The sequence below is a fragment of the Felis catus genome, chromosome D4 (assembly GCF_018350175.1).
Source record: "Felis catus isolate Fca126 chromosome D4, F.catus_Fca126_mat1.0, whole genome shotgun sequence".
Taxonomy (NCBI): Eukaryota; Metazoa; Chordata; class Mammalia; order Carnivora; family Felidae; genus Felis; species Felis catus.
The window spans coordinates 6,053,378-6,075,518 of NC_058380.1; the positions used below are offsets into that span (position 1 = coordinate 6,053,378).

General features: G+C 47.0%; 1 protein-coding gene across 3 annotated transcripts in view; it reads left to right on the forward strand.

Annotated features, from left to right (window-relative positions):
• The window catches only part of ERMP1 (endoplasmic reticulum metallopeptidase 1), a 45,582-nt gene that overhangs the window by 17,568 nt on the left and 5,873 nt on the right, over positions 1-22,141 (forward strand). For all 3 annotated transcript variants that reach the window (XM_023243275.2, XM_023243274.2, XM_023243273.2), the window contains 9 exons: positions 2,366-2,512; positions 3,213-3,305; positions 5,055-5,267; positions 6,096-6,316; positions 9,219-9,393; positions 9,759-9,949; positions 13,883-14,035; positions 16,190-16,392; positions 17,120-17,235. In XM_023243275.2, coding sequence (XP_023099043.1) covers positions 2,366-2,512; positions 3,213-3,305; positions 5,055-5,267; positions 6,096-6,316; positions 9,219-9,393; positions 9,759-9,949; positions 13,883-14,035; positions 16,190-16,392; positions 17,120-17,235 — 1,512 coding nt within the window. The remainder of the gene's footprint in view (positions 1-2,365; positions 2,513-3,212; positions 3,306-5,054; positions 5,268-6,095; positions 6,317-9,218; positions 9,394-9,758; positions 9,950-13,882; positions 14,036-16,189; positions 16,393-17,119; positions 17,236-22,141) is intronic.

Sequence of the window (22,141 nt, forward strand, 5' to 3'; positions counted from 1 at the left end):
CCAGGTATTAAGAGTTCTGGCTCCATCATTTCGTCTGTAGCTATTAGTTGGAGTTCTCGAAGACTTTCTCTTCTCCCTTGTTTGTGTATTTATTTCCATGTTTCATGTGTTTTTATTTTATGGATGATGTATTCTGTTGCTGCCATCTTAACGCATGAATTGTCTCCAGTTAGGCCAGCGGTAGCCCCTTCCCCTGCAGCTTGCGTCCTTCGGAGGGGCTTCTTGGAGCACTTCTCACTCCTGGCACGACTACTTTTGTACTTTCCTAGCTCCGGAGCTGGGGTTAGCCATTTCCTAAGGAGACCTCCTTTTAGTGGATAATGGTATTCAGAAGCAAAGATCTTGCTGGGTGGTAGGGTAGTTCTGATTTTAACTTTTTTTTTTTTGAGGAACTTTCATACTGTTTCCACAGCAACAACGTGGATGCAACTAGAGTGTATTATGCCAAGCGAAATAAGTCAGAGAAAGACAAATATCCTGTGATTTCACTCATACTTGGAATTTGAGAAACAAAACAGATGAACACAGGGGAAGGGAAGCACACACCAGATAAAAACAGAGAGGGAGACAAACCATAAGAGACTTAAATACAGAGAACAGACCGAGGGTTGTTGGCAGGGTGTTGGGTGGGGGACGGGCATCAAGCAGGGCACTTGTTGGGATGAGCACTGGGTGTTGTCTCTCAGCGAGGAATCAGTGGGTTGTGTGTTAACTAACTAGAATTTAAATAAAAAATACTGGTGTCAAAAAAGAAAAAAGCAAAGATCTTAATGCTAGGTCTATTTTTTTTTCTTTGTATTTATCCTGCTTAGGGTTTATAGAGCGTTTTGAATTCATAGTTTGATGTTTTCTATGACTTTTAGAAAATTATGGGCTGTTACTTCTTCAGAACGTTGCTTCTGCTCCATTCTGTGTCCTCTTTTTTGTGGAACTAACTGTGCCACATATGTCTCTTCCATACATTTCTATATTTTCCATCCTTTCTTTTTTTTCTATGTCCTAATTCTGTTGCTCTATAATCCTTTCTTCTGCTGTGTTTAACCTGGTAGTAAACCATCTATTAAAATTCTTAACATCAGTTTTTATTGGGTTTCCATTTGACTCCTTTTTTTTTTTTTTTTTTGATAGATTGCACTTGTAAAATTCTTGCTGTGTTTCTGAACATATTCATCATAGTTGTTTTAAAATCCGTGTCTGGTGACGAGTATCTGGGTCACCTGGGCGTTTGGTTTTGTAGTGTTACACTCCACCCCATCTCCACCTTTTATGATCATTTTTTCAGTAGGAAAGCAATTTGATTATTTGTTTATAAAGTTATAAACATCTTGATATTCTTAGATTGCCTGAAATACAATGACTTGATGTGCCTATCAGAGTCAACTTTTTGCTAAATTTTGTTGGAACAAACAATCCCTGAATCTCAGTGGATTACAACAGCAAAGGCTTATATCTTGTTCAGTACGTTTTGGTTCCTGAATAACTGTGCTTACGAACATTCCATGGTTTTGTTCCATGTGTGCCCTTCGTTATGGGACCCAGACTAAAGGAGAAGCGTCCATCAGGGACATATTGATCTCCTGGCCAAAGTCAGCAGGCGGGAGGGACTGTGTGATGGTCCCTGAGTGTCTTCTCGGCTGAGGGTCATGTTTCTCCTCTCACAGTCTGTTGGCCAGAGCAGTTTCCAGGGCCGCACCTGCAGGGAACAGGGTGAGGATGTGGACATGCTCCTTCTGCGGGAGGCGTGATGAGTCACGTGGGAGGGAGCAGAGCGTAGCCGTGAGCAATAATAGAGTTTATCTCACCGTCCCAAAGAAAAATCTCCCGCATTTGAAAAAGCCGTATATGCGTGAAGATGTTATGCGGAATTATGAATAATGATCAAAAATATAAACGGTAATAATACAAAACTTAGGGTGTTTTCAGAGAAAAGTTGTAGCTATTAAAATGGTAATTGTAGTACCTGGCAACTCAGGAGAACGTGTTCAGTCTGTTAAGCGAAAGCACAGTGGACAGACTGCACGTGTCGTGAGTACAGCTGTGTACACACAACCAGATGTTTGTAGGACAACTGAAGATGGAAAAGTGACAGTACTTGTCGTAGAATGATGGACTGTTGTGTGGGTTCTCATTTTTAAACTGAAACTTTTCATAGTGCAGTTACTTTATAATTAAAAATAATTTTGCTTTCTGAAAGGTGATTTCTCATTGTGAAAGTTGCATACGCTTATCAGAGAAGTGTTAGAAAACACAGAAAAAAAGACGAAAACAAAGTCTGGAGCTGCCTCCCCAGACCACCACAGGACCGTTTTGGGTGTGTTAAAACATGACCACATTCCCTTACCTGAGTCCTCACCTGTCCTTGTAGGTCCTGAAAACCCGTGGCTGGTCCAGGCCTATGTTTCTGCCGCTAAACACCCGTTTGCATCAGTGGTGGCCCAGGAGGTTTTCCAGAGTGGGATCATTCCTTCAGACACCGACTTCCGCATCTACAGGGATTTTGGGAACATACCAGGTATTTGTCGTGGGCTGTGGCGTGACGGCAATTAACCAGTAGCGAGTTTTGTTTTTTGCGAGTTTGTGAGTAAACAGCTTTTTCTGAAAGCATGTTTTCTACGGGAGAACTGTATATTCTGACTCACTGAAACTGATTTCCTGGCATTTTTTTTTTTTTTCCTTTTAAACTCTGGTCTACTTAAATGCTTGCCTTTTCTAGAACATGTCATCTTGCCCCACACTGCGGCAGAACGGGACGGGGGGCGGGGGGCGGGCAGCTGGTTAGCACTTCATTCCCCACAGGTGGCAGTACCTCCTTGAGGGGCCTTTGACTTTGCCTGTGGTCTGTCTTTGCCAGTTCCCTGGCGGCTTGTGCCGCTGCTGGGAATCTAGAGTTCGGCCTGGCCCGGCAGGGCTGGAAATGGCGAAGTTTCGATGGCCTCCTGAGCTCTGTGTTCCCACCCCTTGCCGTGTGACTTACAATGTCTCCCCGACGTGTGTACTTCCTCGGTCATTATGTACCATGGCTACAGATTCTGTAAGAATTTGGAAGAGAATTTATATGGTATTCATTCACAAGTGTGACAAAGCAGTCATGTCACTGCTTTGACGTTTTGTCTTTTTGGAATTTGATACATTAACTAAATAGGCCTAAAGAAAGGTTGATCTTTAAAGCAAATGACATTTTTTTTTTGTTTGTTTTCTCCTGTGTGTCTTAGGAATTGACTTAGCTTTTATTGAGAACGGATACATCTATCACACCAAGTACGACACAGCAGACAGAATTCTGACAGATTCCATTCAGAGAGCAGGTTGGTATTCAAATGTAAACTCGTGATCTGTGTTAAGATGGAATGTTAGGGCTGACCTGCAAACCTGTAAATATCCCCGGGGACTGTGCTTCAGGGAGGCGGCCTGTGGTGTGCGTGAGCCGGGTGGGGCTTTGCAGTTAGAGTTGAGGGCCCGAATTTTAGCCTTGAAGTCTAGATTAGCAACTAAGAACATAAGATTGTTGGTGGTGAGGCACTGGAAAGAGAGCGGGCCCAGGGTTAACATAGGATTGCTGAGCAACGGGCATGTAGCCAGAATGGAAGGCATATGTCGGAGGAGGTACAGGCACGTGTCTGGGCAGTTTGCCCAGGTGGAGAAGAGTTCCATCAGTCCAGGTCAGGTATGAGGGCAGGTGAGTGGGTTCTAGAATGAGTGTCAGGACCACACAGGGCAAGGGAGTCCACGTACTTTCAGAGAGGTCTGGAGTAGTCAGGGGAGGGGTGGCTGATCGTGAACCTTAACTCACAAGTTGGTAGGATGTGGCCCCACCCCGCATAGAAGAGGATGCTCCGGGCAAGAGCAGAGCGAGAGTAGTGTGTGTGTGTGTGTGTGTGTGTGTACACGTGTGGACCGTCGGTGAGGAGAGTGGCAGACTGCGGTCTGAATGGAAGTCGCAGAAGAGCCACCCGGTCAGAAGGAAGGGACGGGTCAGGTGGCCAGCAGCAGGGACGGCTGCGAAGTGTAGGGCCCAGCTGGCTGGGGAAGGATGTGCCATCGGTTGTAATAGGAATGTGGGGAGGTGACCTGACCCGGAGCAGTCGTGGAGGGAGGAGACGTGAACTCCGTCCGATGGAGACGGGGGCTCTGTGAAGCGGCCCAGTGGAAATCGCGCTGTGGCGGGAGAGCGCTCGGTCGAACTGGGAACGCGGGTGTGGGCGTGAAGGACTTGGAGGAAGCCACAAACGCGTGGAGAATGGGAACGGTTTTTGGAACAGAGGACTCAGCCTGAGCTTTTGGGGAAAGCATATCTGAAGGCAGACGAGCCAGTGACACAAATGCCACGATAAGGTAGTGTGGTGTGTAAGTGGATGGCGGAGGAAGGGGTGGGATGAGCGGCAGGGGGGCCGCCAGTCGGTGGCTCAAGGCCTGTCGCTGCCCCTGTGTTCGGTTCAGACTCCTCCGCTCTGTCGGTGAGCGAACACCTCTGGGGAGTCTGGTTCTGCCCCTGGACTCTCGTTGGGGACTTGATCTGTCCGTGTGGGCGGGCGCTCCCATCGTCCTTCCGTGGTGGCGGCCTGGACGGAAGCGCTTGACAAGGAGCGTCTACACAGAAAGGCCTCCCTAACCTCTCAGACTCCACGGGATGCCCGTACTTCTCTTTACTGAGTTGAGACAGAATCGACACTCATTATTCTTAAGGCACGTGTGCCTTAAGGTTCGGTGCCTGTGGGCCTCCTGACAGGCTTTGTGTCTCTTGGGTCGGCACCGAATTTCTGGTAACCAGAGCGGTGGCTGTTACGCGAGATACCCGTTAAGTGAACAGAATGAGCCTCAGTGTTTGGGTTCGATAACAGCAGGGAAAGGATAGTTCTGGGACAAAGGAGAGATGAAGGCCAGGTGGCCGAGCTTCCGAGTGGAAAGGAGACAGAGCGGAGGCCTGGGCCTCATCTGAGAAATTTCATGAGAAAGGTGGCCGGGGGGAGATGGAGAGGGTGGGAAACTGTTGTCGTTCACATTCTGTCAAACAGCGCGTGGCTTATCCAACTCTGTTGTCTTTCTTTTACTGATAGGTGACAACATTTTAGCGGTTCTTAAATATCTAGCTACGTCGGATGTGTTGCCTTCTTCTTCAAAGTATCGCCATGGACACATGGTCTTCTTTGACGTGCTTGGCCTATTTGTCATTGCCTACCCCTCTCGCGTCGGCTCCATAATTAACTACATGGTGGTGACGGCCGCAGTGTTGTACCTGGGCAAAAAATGGTTGCGGCCCAAACAGAAGAGTAAGTATTTTTCTCTAAAACTGCAATACTGGCCTGGGTGTAACAATCTGCGTGAAGTTTTTCAGGAAGCCTAAAATCTTAAAGAAAAACAACATTTGATGTATATTGGAAGACGTTCGCACATGGATGTCAGATGGACGTGCCCGTTACACTTATGGTCTTGGGGCAGCAGGATGTTTTTGTGTACCTAATACACAGAAGCACCACAGAGGGGCTATCGAAAAGTGGTTTGTACACACGGACTGTGAGTGAACACTCCCGTTGAAAAGTCTCGTGCACCCATCACACCGGGCGTGAGCGCACCAACTCCAGCAAGTGCGGTTACGTTGGTTTCCTTCTCCTTAGAACGTTTGTCGAAGCGGGTCTGGACCGTGACGAGCTAACACGCGCGGGCGGCGCGGTTCAGCCCAGTTTGCCCCGGTTACTTCGCCAGCCCCGCCACTCCGGCCTTAGCTTCCGGGCACGATTTCACGGGAGCTCTGCCTTCCGTTCGGGCCGGTGTTTCCGTACGCAGAGCATCGCAAAGGTGGCGAAGGCTAGAGCTCTTCGCTTTCCTGGTCAGGAGTGTGTTGGAGCCGCTCCTGGCCACTTCTGTCCCCGGGTGTTTGGCGCCCACAGACTCCCCGTAAACGCTACATGGATATGATTCGTCAGTAACCTTCCCTGTTCGGGTTTGTCATAAACCTCGCCCCAGGGCCTTTTCAGTACTTTGCAGTTACAGTGCTGGATGTTTTGTTTTGCCTTGTTTTGAGTTTGCCCTTTTGACTCTACTGCTTGTGAGACTGGTTTGATAAAGCTGGTGACGTCCACGTTGTGTTCTGTCCCCAGCTGGTAACTACACGAAGGACTTCTTCTGCGGGCTCGGCATCACTCTCGTGAGCTGGTTCACCAGCCTGGTTACCGTGCTCATTATAGCGGTGTTCGTCTCTCTCATCGGACGGTCTCTCTCGTGGTATAACCACTTCTACGTGTCCGTCTGTCTGTATGGAACCGCAGCCGCAGCCAAAATAATCCTCATCCATACCCTCGCAAAAAGATTTTATTACATGGTAAGTGTTAGGCATGTTTATTGATTTTTTTTTGTCGCCTGCAGGGATTGGAGACAGACTCTGGTGGGATTCATTGTATTTGGCCTGTGGAGGCGTCAGAAATGGTTTGGCATGATCGTAGAAGACTGGCTCCCAGAACCGTGTTCGGGTTCTGGAAGGCTGCTGCTTTGGAGGGTTTTGTTGCAGGCTTCGGTGCCGTTATCAAGCTGTGAGGCGTTTGGGTGGTTGTGACAGCAAGGGCGAATCTGCTTCGGTGTGCCCCTGTGCCCTTGGGTCCCCCAGCCCTCGCCGGGCTCGCCCGTTCCTCTTGTGAGTGGCTCGGTCCTCCGCTGGGCCGTGGGTTGAGCGCCATGAGGGCCCGGCTGCCGTGCTCCTCGTCGCTGGTGCCCGGGCCCCTCGGACACCGGGCACTGACACGCAGGAAGCATGTTGCCCTGAAGCTGCACTCGGAGTTTCTCTTCCATTTCCTTCACTTTTTTTTCCCCTTTTAGCCTGTGTGTTAATGCAGATTCTGACGGCACGCAGATGTGCTGTGGCAGGGGGAGGACACCTCCTAGGGGAAAAAGAGGGAAGAGTGATAGGGTTCCAGAATGATCTATGCTGATGCAGAGAATATCCCCATATTGTTACGGTTTCAGCCGTATAACAGGACTCGCAGTGAACTACAATGCAAAAGTGACCCATGGTTTCTAAAGAGTTTCTAAGTGACTTAAAGGGAAAAATCTGTTAGCTCCCATGTTTATTTTCAAGACAGCCAATGCGCACCTGTTTTTTCAGTTTGCCCTGCTAGGATTAGAATGCAGACAGAAGGTTAGGTAATCCGGCGTCTTTCCACAAGGATGTCTTTGGTGCTAGACCGTGGATGAACCTTGGTCTCCGTTTCAGTTGATGTTGGGCTGTGGTCTGAGGACCGCTTCCGTGCCAACCTCCAGGAGAGGCCCTTTGAAGTTAGCCGTCTGTTTATGGATGAACTAATACTTGTGTCTTTGTGGCTTCCGTGTCCAAGAGATTGTGCTGTGGGACTCAAGTTCATGTGCTTATTCTTAGTGCAGTGGTATGTTACCCGGGTGTGGGGGTCGTTGTTAATGAGGCAGGGGGGCCAGAGACAGAAATGCTTACGAGTAAAGTTCCATTTACTTGGACTAATTTCAGTTGTCTGATCATGAACTTTGGGGCTGAAAGCACAGTGGAAAGGAAGACGGGTCGCATTTCACAACTATTCTCAGAGCTAGCTGCCTGGTGGGCCTGGCGCCTGCGACGGCCCGGTGGGAAGAGATTCATAAGGACGGGTCTCTTGGAGGAGCTCACAGCTTCATCTGGGGGGCTGGGGGAGACCCTTGTTCGCAGCACCTTGGGATGAGGTGAGAGAACGGCCTGTTCGGCCGGAGCGGTACGGGGCCAGGAGAGAGGAGTCGGTTCGTGGAGGTCGGAAGGCTTTGTGAACGAGGTGGTGACGTGTGAACTGGGTTTTGAAGCAGGAGCGGAAGTGTGGCAGATGGCGCTCAGAGGTGGGAGCGCCCAGGATGCACTTGGGTCACGGTCAGTAAGCTCAGCGTGGTGAACGTGAGGCGGTGGCACGGTAACCGGAAGAGCAGGCCAGCGTGAAGCCGGAGCACGACCCCGAGGATCAGTGAGGCGGCCAGTAACGTTTTCTGAGTAGGATCGCGAGTGACTGTGACAGCGTAGAGACTGATGGCAGTGGGCAGGTGGCAGGGATCAGAGGTGAGAGAGGGGAGCCAGACTTGAGGGGCGTCTGTTTGATCTCTGAGTACAGTTACATATCTGGGTGGTACTCGGCGTGAGATCGAATCCTAAGTGCCGTTTTCCTCTAAATTATTTTTGAAGACTGCCTCTTCACGCTGCATCGTACGTCTAAGTGTAACAGCGATAGCCTTTCGTTTCTGAGCGGGTTTGTCGAGAGAACTTGAACAGGTTTTGAAAACTCGTGACCGAAGCTGTCTTGAGCTCTCGAAGTAACCCACGTGCCAATTTTGGGGTTTTTGCGCTGCAGTGGTAACTTTGTTGGTCATGTTAATGGAATCCCTGGTGCAGACGTTCACAGGTATGAAGTTCTTACGGCAGCTTTCTTCTGAGGAGCTCGGGGTGCTGCACGGGACTCCTCAGACTTCAAAGCCCAGAAATACAGATCAAATTTCTGAACGTGAAGGCACCAGGAAGTCAGGGCGGGGCCGAGCTGCACCACAAGACCAGTTAGAGGAGGAAGAGACATGGGAACCCAGCCAAACCCCAGAGGGCCAGGTCCCCGAAGGGCCTGCAGTTTTCCAGGCGTGCTGCTGGTGGCGCTGTTCTTTGCAGGTCCCTTCTCGCCTTTGGAAGCTGCATAACTAGAAAAGCCTACAGGGGTGTATGTTTTTAGGAGAGCCCTTCCTAAATCTATTTTAGGAAATTTCCAAAGGTTCCTTTTAGCCCAGTGGAAGAAAAGCACAGATTGCATACGAGTAATGATGTTTTGTTTTGTTTTTAAGTGTTTATTTTTGAGAGAGAGAGGAGAAAAGGAGAGCGCTAGTTGGGGAGGGATGGAGAGAAGGGGACAAAGGATCCGGAGCAGGCACCATGCTGACAACAGAGAGCCTAATGCGGGGCTCGAACCCACGAACCGTGAGATCATGACCTGAGCCGAAACCAGCCAAGAGTTGGAAGCTTAACCGACTGAGCCACCCAGACACCCCACGAGTAATGTTTTTACCCCATCTTCCTAAATGCCCCTTTCCTATGCAGCAATTTAAATCCGTTACGTCATGACAGGAGGTAGTGTTTACTTAAAGTTTAAAATGCTCTTTAAAACAAAATAACTCTTCTGAGGGATGGAAATTTTATCACAATATTAGATCTTTATCAATGCCCATGAATGAGATTACTGGTATATCTCTCTTTCTTGCAGAATGCCAGCGACCGGTATCTGGGAGAAGTGTTCTTTGACATCTCGCTGTTTGTGCACTGTGTTTCCCTTACGGCTCTCACGTCTCAAGGACTTTGCTCGGCGTTTATTAGTGCTGTCTGGGTGGCGTTTCCCTTGCTCACAAAGTTTTGCACGCGCAAAGACTTTAAGCAGCATGGTAGGTATATTGGGTTTTTATGCAAATGGAAAAATACCTTAAAATGAATAAGACAGGACTTGTGGGAATTGTTTTTTTTGGTCTTTTGGGCTAGGGTTTCAAGATTCTTGCTGTGTTGTGTTTTGGTTTTTTTTGTTTGTTTGTTTTAAATTTTCAGATCACACGGATGTTTATTTTCTACCTTATACCCCATCCCATTCTCACATTTATGAGTGCATGATGTATTACCTACGTTCCATTTCATTCTTACTTGTATTTTAACGTCCCTGAGTGAAATGTTCTGTGTTAGGAACAGCAGTGCTATGCAAATCTGTGTCTCACTGTGGAATTTCAAAGATGTGTGATTTCTTTCTCTTTTTTCCTAGGTGCCCAAGGAAAATTTATTGCCTTGTACCTCTCGGGGATGTTTGTTCCTTATCTTTACGCACTGTACCTCATCTGGGCAGTATTCGAGATGTTTACCCCCATCCTTGGGAGGAGTGGTACAGAAATCCCACCTGACGTTGTGCTGGCTTCCATTTTGGCTGGTTGTACGATGATCCTGTCTTCCTATTTTGTAAGGAAATGACATTTAAAAAATAGTTCTTCGTGTATGCTTTATATGAATATGTGATGAGTTTGGCCACAGTCGGTTCTGTGAAATTGTGTTGCTTATACTTGGAAACACTTAAGCAAAAGAAACAGTCACGTGTGTGCAGAAAGTAGGTTTGGTGTGGTAAGAAGATGGGAAATGGGGTTTTAGTTTTGCGTCCTGGTCCTCCCGAGTCCTCTGGTCGTACCTCTCCTCACAGCCTTCAAACCAGCTGAACGTGAATTTGGAGAACGCACACCAGGTGAGAACTGGTAGAGATTGCTTAGTGGTGGATTTTTGGAACAATTCCTAATTAGAGGCAAAGGTTAATAAATACGTGGCGGTTTTATTAGTGTTTTTAGAGCTGGCGGAGGAAGACTGGTTCTGATGAGGCTCCTTCCATGACCGTTCAGCTACCTGGCTGCTGGGGCCGCAGAGTTCGTAACGGAGCCCCTCTCCTCAGGTGGTGGACACGTATGATGCAGAGCGTCACAGGCCTTGTCATTCTGGTGTCGGTGTTCTGCCCTTACAGGGAGAGTCCTGCCTTTGCCCTCCCTGCAGCTGTCCAGAGAGAAGGCAGACCCCACGCGGACCCCCCTGTGTTAGAGCGGGCTCTGGGCAAGCTCTGCCCTCGGCACGGCGTCCGTACTCTCCAGGACTCCGGTCTGGCCCCGCTGGTGGAGTCAGGCGTCTGTGTTGTGGCTCTTTCCATTGGAATTGGGAAGAATAGGAAGCAACTACTGAACGCCCATAGGCACACTGCAGGATTTGCAGCTAGGGACTACACAAAAGAGTAGTTGTGACTTTATTATAGTGCTTTCCTGCACAGAGATGATGGTGGGCCTTTCCACACCGATTCAGTAAAGGACATCTCATGGAGGTCAGGATTGAGAGACAGCACGTAAGAATACCACATGCACGGCCCGCACCATCCCCGGAAGTCTCTTAAGGAGGCCGTAAGGAGTTGTACGCGCACCTGTGCATCTAGCCCAGGAGAGTGCTTCTTCTGCACACTCTTGCTTGCGCTCAGCTGAAAGAAGTCTGAGCGTTCCAGCCATTGTGCCTGTAATACAATCATCAGGTCCTTACTGGCATTTTCGGGGGGTGGATGGATGGAAAATTCTAAACTGTTCTTTGTGGTTTGCAGGGTTTACTTCCTTTGGTTTTAATATTAAGCCTTTAAATTCTCTGTGTTAGTGGATGGTTTTGCTGCTGTGAAGGTGAACGGAGTTGGTGGGGTTTCATCATACGTGGATGAGGTTCTGATCCAGAATCAGCTCAGTTAGAAACTGGGTCCCCAGTGTATTTAAATCAGGGCCAGTGGATGAAGGCTCATAGGAGATGATCAGAATGTGGGCATTTCAGTTCTGTCCCACGTGGAACTGGACAAAATAAACCCTGAAATCTTCACTGTGGAAACAAAATGACTCCAAAGTGAGGAAATCTTAGCAAGCATAGGGAGAGGATTAAAGTATATCACCTGCTAGGTTAGATTTTACTAGGAAAACCTCAGGAGAACGCCTGCTGGAATACCCGGAAACCTCGTTTAGTTTTCATCATCACGTGAAGTGGCCGCGTGGCTCTCGGACACTGGTGGCGTCAGTCAGTCGTGATTCCATGTTGACGTGTAGCGGTCGGAGTGGTTGAGGCAGAGGCGGCCTGCGCTCCTCGGATCGTGGAGAACTGAATCGGAATGCGGATTTCAGAAAGCGTTCCTTTCAGTCCTTGGGGGTTTATAGTATATTTGCCAGGAAGCAGGCACTCTCCTGTCTGGCGGTGGGGTAGCAGGTGTCTCGGGTGGTGCTCAGTGACATCAGGACCCTCACGAGGAACGAGACGGCTTGCACGTGCGCACGCCGCGCAGACCCTTCTCGCGCTTCTCTTCGTTTTATTTTGCACCCGTTTCGGAACCTAGAGTGATGGAAGATGGGACATTTAAGGCAGAAATAAAAGTGAAATTTAAGAGAGCGGGATGCAAACACAGGCGCCCCTCCTCCTCTTCTGCTCTGGGACTGCATTTCACTCACCCCCATTACCAAACCGCGTCCAGAAAATGCGGGACAGGGCAGAAGATGAGCCTCACGGTTTGGAGAAGAGGGAATGGATGTGCAGACTGTAGCCTCCATGGAGGTTTGAGGACAGCTGTGGGTGGGAGCTGGGTGGAGGTGGCAGGAAGCACAGCATGTGGTGGGGAGGTTGTATCTTGTCCCGAGAGACTCTGCACCAGGACTTGGCAGGGTGTTTGACACTGTGCCGAGGAGCCGCATGTTAAAGGACCATGACTGTTAGGACAGAGAGGGACAGACAGGGTTACAGATTGTGTTTTGCTAACTCACTGTCTCCCCACCCCCCCCCCCCCCCAGCCACCCCAGCTCCTTGGGTGCTATCTTGTTTCTGTGCTCGCCGTGTGAAAACGTAAGGTCTTGGGGCACCTGGGTGGCTCAGTCGGTTGAGTGTCCGACTTCGGCTCGGGTCATGATCTCACAGCTCGTGAATCTGAGCCCCGCGTTGGGCTCTGTGCTGACAGCTCGGAGCCTGGAGCCTGCTTGGGATCCTGTGCCTCCCTCTCTCTCTGCCCCAACCCACTCGCATTCTGTTTATGTCTCTCTCAAAAGTAAATAAACATTAAAAAAAAATTTTTTTTTTTCTTAAAAAGAAAATGTAAGGTCTTAGTCCTGAGACCAGTACTGTTTTGCTGGACGTTACCCCGGATGAGATACTGGGGCACTGTAGGTACAAAACCTAATTTTATGTAGCAGAGGACATGGCTGGTTGTGGATGTTTGCCTGATTTTTCACATTCATGTTCTTCAGTCTTATCAAGCCTGGAAGGTGAGTGGAAGGGGGAGCAGGGATTGGATCAGTGTGGCTCCTTCCGAACCCCTAAGGGATCTGTAGACATCTTTTATTTCAATGATTCGTTACCATTAAAAAGCTCTTAGAGGGGCGCCTGGGTGGCGCAGTCGGTTAAGCGTCCGACTTCAGCCAGGTCACAATCTCGCGGTCCGCGAGTTCGAGCCCCGCATCAGGCTCTGGGCTGATGTCTCAGAGCCTGGAGCCTGTTTCCGATTCTGTGTCTCCCTCTCTCTCTGCCCCTCCCCCATTCATGCTCTGTCTCTCTCTGTCCCAAAAATAAATAAAAACAAAAAACAAAAAAAAAAAAACGGTGGAAAAAAAAAAAAGCTCGTAGAAGCATATATAGGATGTTCTAGATGCCCACCTTGGGACCGAGCCACTTGCTTTTCCTGCCTAAGTTCAGATCTGCTGTTTTAGACGGCATTGGCTTTGGTTACTGAGCACCGAAGGGGACCGTTTTACTTTGTGCTACAGATTTTCCTTACGTGCCAGGCCCACGGGTAGAGTCTTGAAGGTACATCTAAATGCAAATTTAGATGAAGCCGGCACGTTGGCACATTACAAAAGCATTCGGAGTGGAACTTGAGTTTTGTTGAAATGGGCTTGCTTATGCTTAAAATCCCACCTCCAGTTGTTTCATAAAAACGTGATGTCATGATGTTTGGTAGATAATTGGGGTCTACCGTGCAGTGGTTAACTAGGGGCGTTGAGAGGATCAGAGGTAAAGCGAGGTCACGGTTTGACCGGCGTTGGGTCTCCATCCTGGTTCTTTGCCGACCGCACCGAGACCCTGACTGTTTCCTTGCCCCTCTCGCTGGCTGGTTGCCTGTCGCAGGCACCGTCGTGGCGGGTGGGGGCGGCCCTGGTCTCTGCAGCCGCCGCCCATGATGGAAGCCCCCCGCCCCCGGAAGTCGAGCCTGCTCGCGGGCACTTGCGGGGAGCCTGCCACGCCGACGAGCGCTCTTCACGGCTGGTCGGGTGACCCCGGTTCCCAAGCGAAGGGCAGCTTAAAAGCACCTCTCTGCCGACGGTAATTTTTCCTTTTCTGCGTTTTGTGTTTTAGATTAACTTCATCTACCTTGCCAGAAGCACGAAGAGAACCATGCTGAGTTTAACTCTGGTGTGTGTGGTTACGTTTCTCCTCGTTTGCAGTGGGGCGTTTTTCCCATACAGCTCGCATCCCGCCAGTCCGAAGCCAAAGAGGGTGTTTCTGCAGGTGAGCGCAGTTTCGCGTGAGCGCTGTGGTTCTGGAGGGGAAAGCCTCGTGTGTGCCGCGCCGGTCAACAGGAAAACCGACAGACTTCCCTGCTGTTGACCTATTTGGCTGCACTCGGCCACTCTGGGTCAGGCAGTGAGGGAAAGACTGACCACCAAGAGGCTCTCTTATCAGCAACACCCTTCTCCCAAGAGACTGAGTTGGAAATGTCCGCTCGTTCTGTCACTGTTCACGCGCTGCAAGTGCACCTGCCCAGAAAACCAAGAGCAGATGTGTGGGGTGATGAGCTCTCAGAAGTACACACTGTAAACCTGTCTGCAGGCTGAGTAGAAGTGTGCATTCAACTGGCAAAATGAAAGATATTTTAAAATGCCAGTAAAAGTGCTCTTAGGTAGCGTTGAAGGTACGGTGTCATAATGAAAGTATAATAGCTCAGGGACTAAGAACGAGATTTAGAACTGTCTGAGATTTTAGGTTTTTCTGCAGACGTTTTAGAGTTGGTACTATAAAGCAGGAGAAAGAACCAAGTTGCCTTATGTATAGTCATGTTCTGTCTTAGAGGTTGCAAGAGGCAAACAAAAGCCAACTTCAGGGGTCGCCTGGCTGTCTCAGCCGGTGGAGCGAGCGTCTCCTGGGTCTCGGGGTCAGAGTTCGAGCCCCACGTTGGACGTAGAGCTTCCTTTAAAAGACAAATCTTAAAACCAAAAAAAGCCAAGTGATAATCTGTGTAACTATTCGGGGACTTGAATTAGTTAATAGTAATATTTGAATGTAAATAGTGGGGAGGAGATACTGAAAAAGGGCCAAATATTCCTTGTTTATCGTCCTGGAGGACACAGCCACACGCTTTCTTTCTGTGACTACAATTTGCAAAACCTTTAGTGAAGAACAGCTAGTTTTCAGATTGTGTGCCTTCAGTGACTTGCCACATTTTTATAATTACATCAGTAGTATTTAGAAAAAGCTACATTTTTATTTTTAAAAACTCCTGTTCTCATTTGTTTGGGGTTTTCTTCTTCCCCAGTGCCGGAAGTTGGCAGACTTTTCCCCAGAGGGGCCAGGTAATAAATACTTCAGGCTCTGCCAGCCGTACAAGTCCGTGTCCCGGCATGGCACAGTGGTCGCAGACGTACCTGAACGAGCGAGGGTGGCTGCATTCCAGTGAAGCCGTTTATGAGCTGGCGGTGGGCCGTGCAGCCCCACGCAGCCCTTTCTCTTCCAGTTTGATACTCTTTCCGCAATGAAGCTGTTCTAGATAGGCCCAAGTCTGACATCTAGTGGTGACAATGGGAATTAGCTTCAGGTCACAGGGAAGGGGTGTGTGTGTGTGTGTGTGTGTGTTTAGGATGCATTTGTTTGTGGCCTTTATCTAAATGCAGTTCTAGTGTCCGTGTCTTTTAACTCTGAAATAGGTTTTCAAAAACATTTTAATGAAACTTAAATATATATTTGTAAGGAATAATGAAACTGTGTATCTGTATATCGATCATCGAGTGTGAAAGAAAGAACATTAAGCAGCACCTCATAAAACCCGCGTGTGCCCTTCCTCCCGGTTCTCCCCCCTCCCCACCTGCTAGGATGTACTCATTCGCGATCTTGAAATTTAGGATTAATCATTACGTTATTTTTCTTTGCCACGTATGTGTGAATCCCTAAACCAGAAGATACCATCTGCCTCTTTGTGAACTTCTGAGAAGGCCGTGCCTAACTATGCTTTTGTGACTTGCTGCTGTTTGCCGGCAGCATGTGAGAAGCTTGCACGTTGCTGTGTGTCACGGTGGTGCGGGAGACTCCTGGGGGGGAGCACCCCCCTTTATCTGGCCATTCTGCCATTGGTGGGTGTTGGGGTGGTTTGCAGTATTCGCTGGTATGGGCAGTGCCGAATCAGAGCTCTTGAACCTTCAGGAGTTTCTCTGAGTACACGTTCCGGAGCAGAATTGCTGGCTCGAAGGCTGCGTGCACGTTGGGGGGACACCAAGCAGTTTCCTGAAGCGGCCGTGCCAGCCCACGCCTCCCGCGGCAGTGAGGGAGGGTCCCTGTGACTCTGCAGCCACGCCAGTTCTTGCTGTTGTGGATGTCCTCTGTCTGTCCCTCCGGATGGGGGATGCGGGGGAGGGGATTCAAGTAGTATTCTCATCGGTCGGTTCTTTCCAGCACATGACTAGAACCTTTCATGACCTGGATGGAAACGTAGTCAAACGGGACTCTGGGATCTGGATCAATGGGTTTGATTACACTGGAATGTCTCACATAACACCTCATATTCCGGAGATCAACGAGAGCATCCGAGCTCACTGTGAGGAGAACGCACCCCTCTGTGGTTTCCCGTGGTACCTCCCGGTGCACTTTCTGATCAGGTGGGTTCACTCCTGTGCTGCTTTAGTTGGGGGGTCAGTTCTCAGGTCCCGTCGCTATGCGAGTACTTCATTACTGCAGCTGGTGAACAGAGGTCAAGTGACAGGTACGCTGTTTCCTGTCACTGCACAAGTTCTCCTCCTTTAGTGGGACAGAGAGCTTGGAAGTTTACCGCTGCCTTTTCAAATTTAGGAAGTCTTACCTCTGGAAGCCCGAGTAGTTAGAAAGGCTGGCTCTCTCAGCTGGTCTGGTAGATAGCAGATAACTATGAATTGCGAACTTTCATTCCTGGGAAGCTTTTACAGTTTGGTAGTCAAGGGTTGGATAAGAAGGAGTAGGATGGGTAGTGGAATCAAGATCACCTAGGATCCTTTGATCTTAATTTTGGGTAAGTTTTATTACCCAATAGCCCAGGCCTTCAGAGTAGTTAGCATGGTTTATCCTATCCATCAGAGTCGGGTTGTTTTCTTTTGTTTTTTTAGTTTATTTATCTTGAGAGAGAGCAAGAGTGGGGGAGTGGCAGAGGGAGAATCCTGATGTGGGGCTTGATCCCACAGACTGTGACCTGAGCTGAAGTCAAGAGTTGGACACAACTGACTGAGCCACCCAGGCACCCCAAGCTTATTTTCATGCCCCAGAATGTGATTCATATATTTGACCATGTCCAGAGGTATAGGTAGCTGTCAACTAATTAAGCATCCTAAATATTGAAGCTCCCTTTCCAAATAGGAAAAACTGGTATCTTCCTGCTCCAGAAGTTTCTCCAGGAAATCCTGCTCATTTCAGACTCGTGTCCAAAGAACAGACACCCTGGGATTCTATAAAGCTGACGTTTGAAGCAACAGGTAAGTCATAGGACATTTTTTTCTTCTCTCCTTCTCTTAAAATTCTTAATAAGTGTGTATACTTTCTCTTTAAATAATAGTAACCACAACTCAGGAAGAACGTAGTGTTTGTAAAGGTACCTCAAGCAGATTAGTAATGATTTATTGAGGAAAATTAGACTTTATTTTTTTTAGAGCAGTTTTAGGTTCACAGAAAAACTGAGCAGAAAGTAGAGCTCCCCTCCTGCCACTTCCTTTTTTTAAAAAAATTTTTTTTTAACATTTATTTATTTTTGACACAGAGAGAGACAGAGCATGAACGGGGGAGGGTCAGAGAGAGAGGGAGACGTAGAATCTCAAACGGGCTCCAGGCTGAGCGGTCAGCACAGAGCCCGACGCGGGGCTCGAACTCACAGACCGCGAGATCATGACCTGAGCCAAAGTCGGACGCTTCACCGACTGAGCCACCCAGCCGCCCCCACCACTTCCCTTCTTAAGACCTTGCACTAGAGTGTGGGGTATTTCTTAAAACGGAGGAGCCAGGACTGATCCGTTGTTAATTATAGCCCCTGGTTCATATTAGGATTCGGTTCACTCTTTGTGTTGCATAGCTCTGTAGGTTTTGACAAATGTGTAATGTCACGAACCCCGTATCAGATGGAGTAGATTCCCTGCCCTGAGAGTCCCATGCACCCCCGGTCAGCCCTCTCCTCCCACCCCCTCTGGCAACCACTGATCTATGTTACTGCTTCTACTATTTTGCCTTTTCCAGACTATCTCATAGCGGCAGTCATAAGGTTTGCCACCCTTTCAGGACAGCTTCTTTCATTTAGCAGACGGCCCTCCTGTCTTTAGGGGCTTGATAGGTCATTTCTTTTTAGTGCTGGATGGCATTGTGGATGTACCATAGTTTATCTGTTTACCTACTGCAGAACATCTTGGTTGCAGGTTTTTGTCTAGACATGTTTTCACTTCATTTGTTTGTTTTTTTTTAATGTTTATTTTTGAGAGAGTGCACGCGTGCAAGTAGGGGAGGAACAGAGGGAGAGGGAGACACAGAATCTGAAACAGGCTCCAGACTCCGAGCTGTCAGCACAAACTCACGGGCTGTGAGGTCATGACCTGAGCTGAAGTCGGATGCTTAACTGACTGAGCCACCCAGGCGCCCCTGACCTCATTTGGATAAAAACCTAGGAGTGCAGTTGTTAGACCATATGGCAGCCTAGATTTACCTTTGTAAGAAACTGCCAGGCTCTTCCAGCATGGATGTACTGTCCCGCATTGTCACCAGCATTTGGTACTGTGTTTGGGACTTTGGCCATTCTGATAGCAACGTGGTGGCATCTTATTGTTTCCATTTGCAATTGCCTAATGACATGTGAGGCTAAGCATCTTTTCTTAGGTTATTTGCCATCTGTGTATGTCCTCTGGTGAGGTGTCTGTTTATTAATTGGGCTGTTTGGCTTTTTTCTATTGAAATTTAAGAGTTCTCTGTGTATGTGGATAGAAGTCCTTTATATCAGTAAGTGGTGTGCAAATATTTTCTCCTGGTCTGGGTTATCTTTTCATTCTCTTAACAGTGTTTTTCACAGATTGTAAGGCTTTAAATTTAATTAAGTCCAATACAATCAGTTTTTCTTTCATGGGTCATGATTTTGGTGTTATGTCTAAAGGTCATTGCCAAACCCAAGGTCTCTGGATTTTCTCTGTTATCTTCTGCAAGTTTAGTTTTGTGTTTTATATTTAGGTCTATGATAGATACATTCTGAGTAAATTTATGTGTTTTTTGTGTGTTTTTGTTATAAGGTCTGTGTGTGGGATTCGACTTTTTTTTTTTCCTGCTTTGCATGTGGATTTCCAGTTGTTCCAGTACCATCTGTTGAAGACTGTCCCATCTCTCCCGAATGACCTGACCTTTGTCAGGAATCAGTTGACTGTATATGCGTGGGTCTATTTTTGGGCTTTCTATTCTGTTCTTACCTGTTTGTGTCTTTTGCCATCACGATGTTGTCTTGATCAAGTCTCGAAGGTGGGTGGTATCCATCCTGTCAAACTTTGTTCTTCTGCGATATACTGCTCGTCTTCTGTCTTTCCACGTATTAGTTTGCCCGTATCCACAGTATAACATTCTGGGATTCTTAAATGGAAGCGCATTGAAGTCTGTAGATCAAGTTGGGGAAAATGACATCTTAGGGGGGCCTGAGTGGCTCAGTCAGTTAAGCATCTTACTCTTGATTTCGGCTCAGGTCACGATCTCACAGTTCATGGGTTTGAGCCCCGAGTCAGGCTTTGCGCTGACAGTGCAAAGCCTGCTTGGGATTCACTCTCTCCCTCTCTCTCTCCCCTTCCCTCACTGGTGCTTTCCCTCTATCTCAAAATAAATAAACACTTTAAAAAAATGACATCTTAATATTTTTTCCTTTGACGTGGAGTATCTCTTTATATCTCGTTTATTTTCTTTCATCAGAACTATATTTTGTAGTTTTCCTCATACAGATTCTATACAACTTTTGTTAGATTTGTACCTCAGTATTTCATTTTGGGGGATGCTAATGTAAATACGAGTTTTCATTGATGGTATGTAACCATGTAGCCTGCAACTCTGCCATCATTGTTTATTAGTTTCAGGAGATTTTTGGTTGATTCTTTGGGATTTTCTACATAGATGATCATGTCATCGGCAAACAAAGACGGTTTTATTTCTTCCTTCCCAAATCTGTTTTTGATCTTTTATTGCTTCTTCTCGTCTCACTGCATTAGCTAGGACTTCTAGTATTTTGAAAAAGACTGCTAAGAGGAGTAGTAAGTGTGGGAATCCTTGCCTTGCTCTTGATCTTAGGGGGAAAGTGTCTACATTTTTCCCATGATGTTAGTCGGCCCTTTATCAGGTTGAGGAAATTCCCCTCTATTTTTAGTTTGCTGAGCTTTGTGAATGGATTTTCGGTTTTGTCACATGTTTCTGTTTGCTGATATGACCATGTGATTTTTCTTTATTAGCCTTTTGCTGTGATGGATTATATTAACTGGTTTTCAGAGGCTGGATCAATCTTGCATACATGGAATAAATCCCACCTGGTTGTAGTATATAATTCTTTTTGCACATTGTTGGATTTGATTTGCTGATGCGGAGGATTGGTTCTGTGTCTCCGGAGCTCCGGAGGAACTCGAACATAGGAAGTTCACTTTTGAAAGTTCCTGCTACTGTTCACTTGTATCATTCTTGAATTTCATATAAGTGGAATCATCCAGTATGTAACATTCGGGGTCTGGGTCATTAGGCATAACGTTCTTGAGATTGAGCTATGTTCTTTTGAGTATTAGTATTTTATTCCCCACAAGTAGCGTATGAGAATTCCAGTTCCACATTCACTCTAGTGTTTTCTGTTCTTTCCATCGTGCCATTTCTGACGGGCATTTAGGAGTAGCCCTTGCATTTCTTGGTAAGTCAGGACGTGGAACGTGCTTCCAAGTGCTTACTGACCATTCAGGTATCTTGCTTTTGTGTCTTCATTTCTTCTTCCCTTCTAAAACTTGGGCTTACTGCTTTATAGGAGTGCTTATGTTCCAGATCAAAGTCCTTTATCATATGTATATATATTTTATCTAGATGTTATCGTCCATTCATTTTTTTTAAGTTTATTTATTTTGAGAGAGACAGAGACCAGCATGAGTGGGGGAGGAGCCGGGAGAGAGAATCCCAAGTAGGCTCCATGCTGCCAGCACAGAGGCCCAGTGTGGACTCAAACCCACGAAGCTTTGAGGTCATGACCTGAGCTGAAACCAAGAGTTGTACGCTTAACCAAATGAGCCACCCAGGTGCCCCATGTCCATTCATTATCTTAAAGGAGTCATTTGATGTGTACAAGTTTTAAATTTTTGTGAATTCCAATTTATCAGGTTTTTCTTTACAGTTAATACTTTATATGTCCTCTCTAAAAAATTCTTGCCCACCGGAGGTCAACAAAGATAGATTCTGATGTTTCCTTCTAGAAGCTTCATAGCTTTAGCTGTTACATTTAGGCCTGTGATATACTTTGAAATAATTTTTGTGTATGATGTGAGGTAGAAGCCAAGGTTCTTTTTTTTTAAATGGATATCCAGTTGTTCTAGCGTTATCTGTTGAAAAGACTTACCTTACCCTATTGAACGGCTTTGGCATCTTTGTCCAAGTTAATTGGATTGTATACCTCAACTTTTGCCCACTTTTTACTGAGCTTCCTCGCCCACTAGTAGGTTTCATTTTTGTATTTTTTTGATGACTGTGACCATTTTATTTACACTAAAGAGTAAATAATTTATGTGCTAAGGCATAGTTTAACTCAGAAGGGACTTGAATATCTAGTATGCAAAGAAAGCTGGAGGACAGACACAAGATGGGAGAAGGGAAGCAATAAAACTTGGTAGTTAACCATGGAATGAAGCCCTTGCAGGGCATTCAGTGCCTTAGCTGATGCTTTCAATGGTGGATACTTTGGTTTTCTCTGGGCTTTTAAAGTTTAATTGGAAATCAATTTATTTTGCACCAACCGGTTTTTTGTCATGCCAATAATTATTTATGATTTTTAATCACCAGCTTGTAAAAAGGAAGCACAGAAAAATCCAAACCTTTCTCTATCCTTTATGCATAATTTGGAGAAGTCCAGTAAAATTTAGGTTCTTGGCAGGCAAGTTACACATCTACTGCCCTATATTTTGTGATTACAAATGTCAAGAAATCAGAAAAAAATTGACTGTGTGGGTCTGTGTACCAGTTACCATATTTTTAGTTATAGAAGCTTTGCAGCTTAATGATCATAAGGGTGAAAATCCGTTGTATTTTTTGTTATTATTTTCCTTGCTATTTTTGTTTGTTTTCCATATGAACTTTAGTATTAACCTAACTGATATAAAATTTATTACTAATTGGTGTTTTGGGGGACTGTCATAG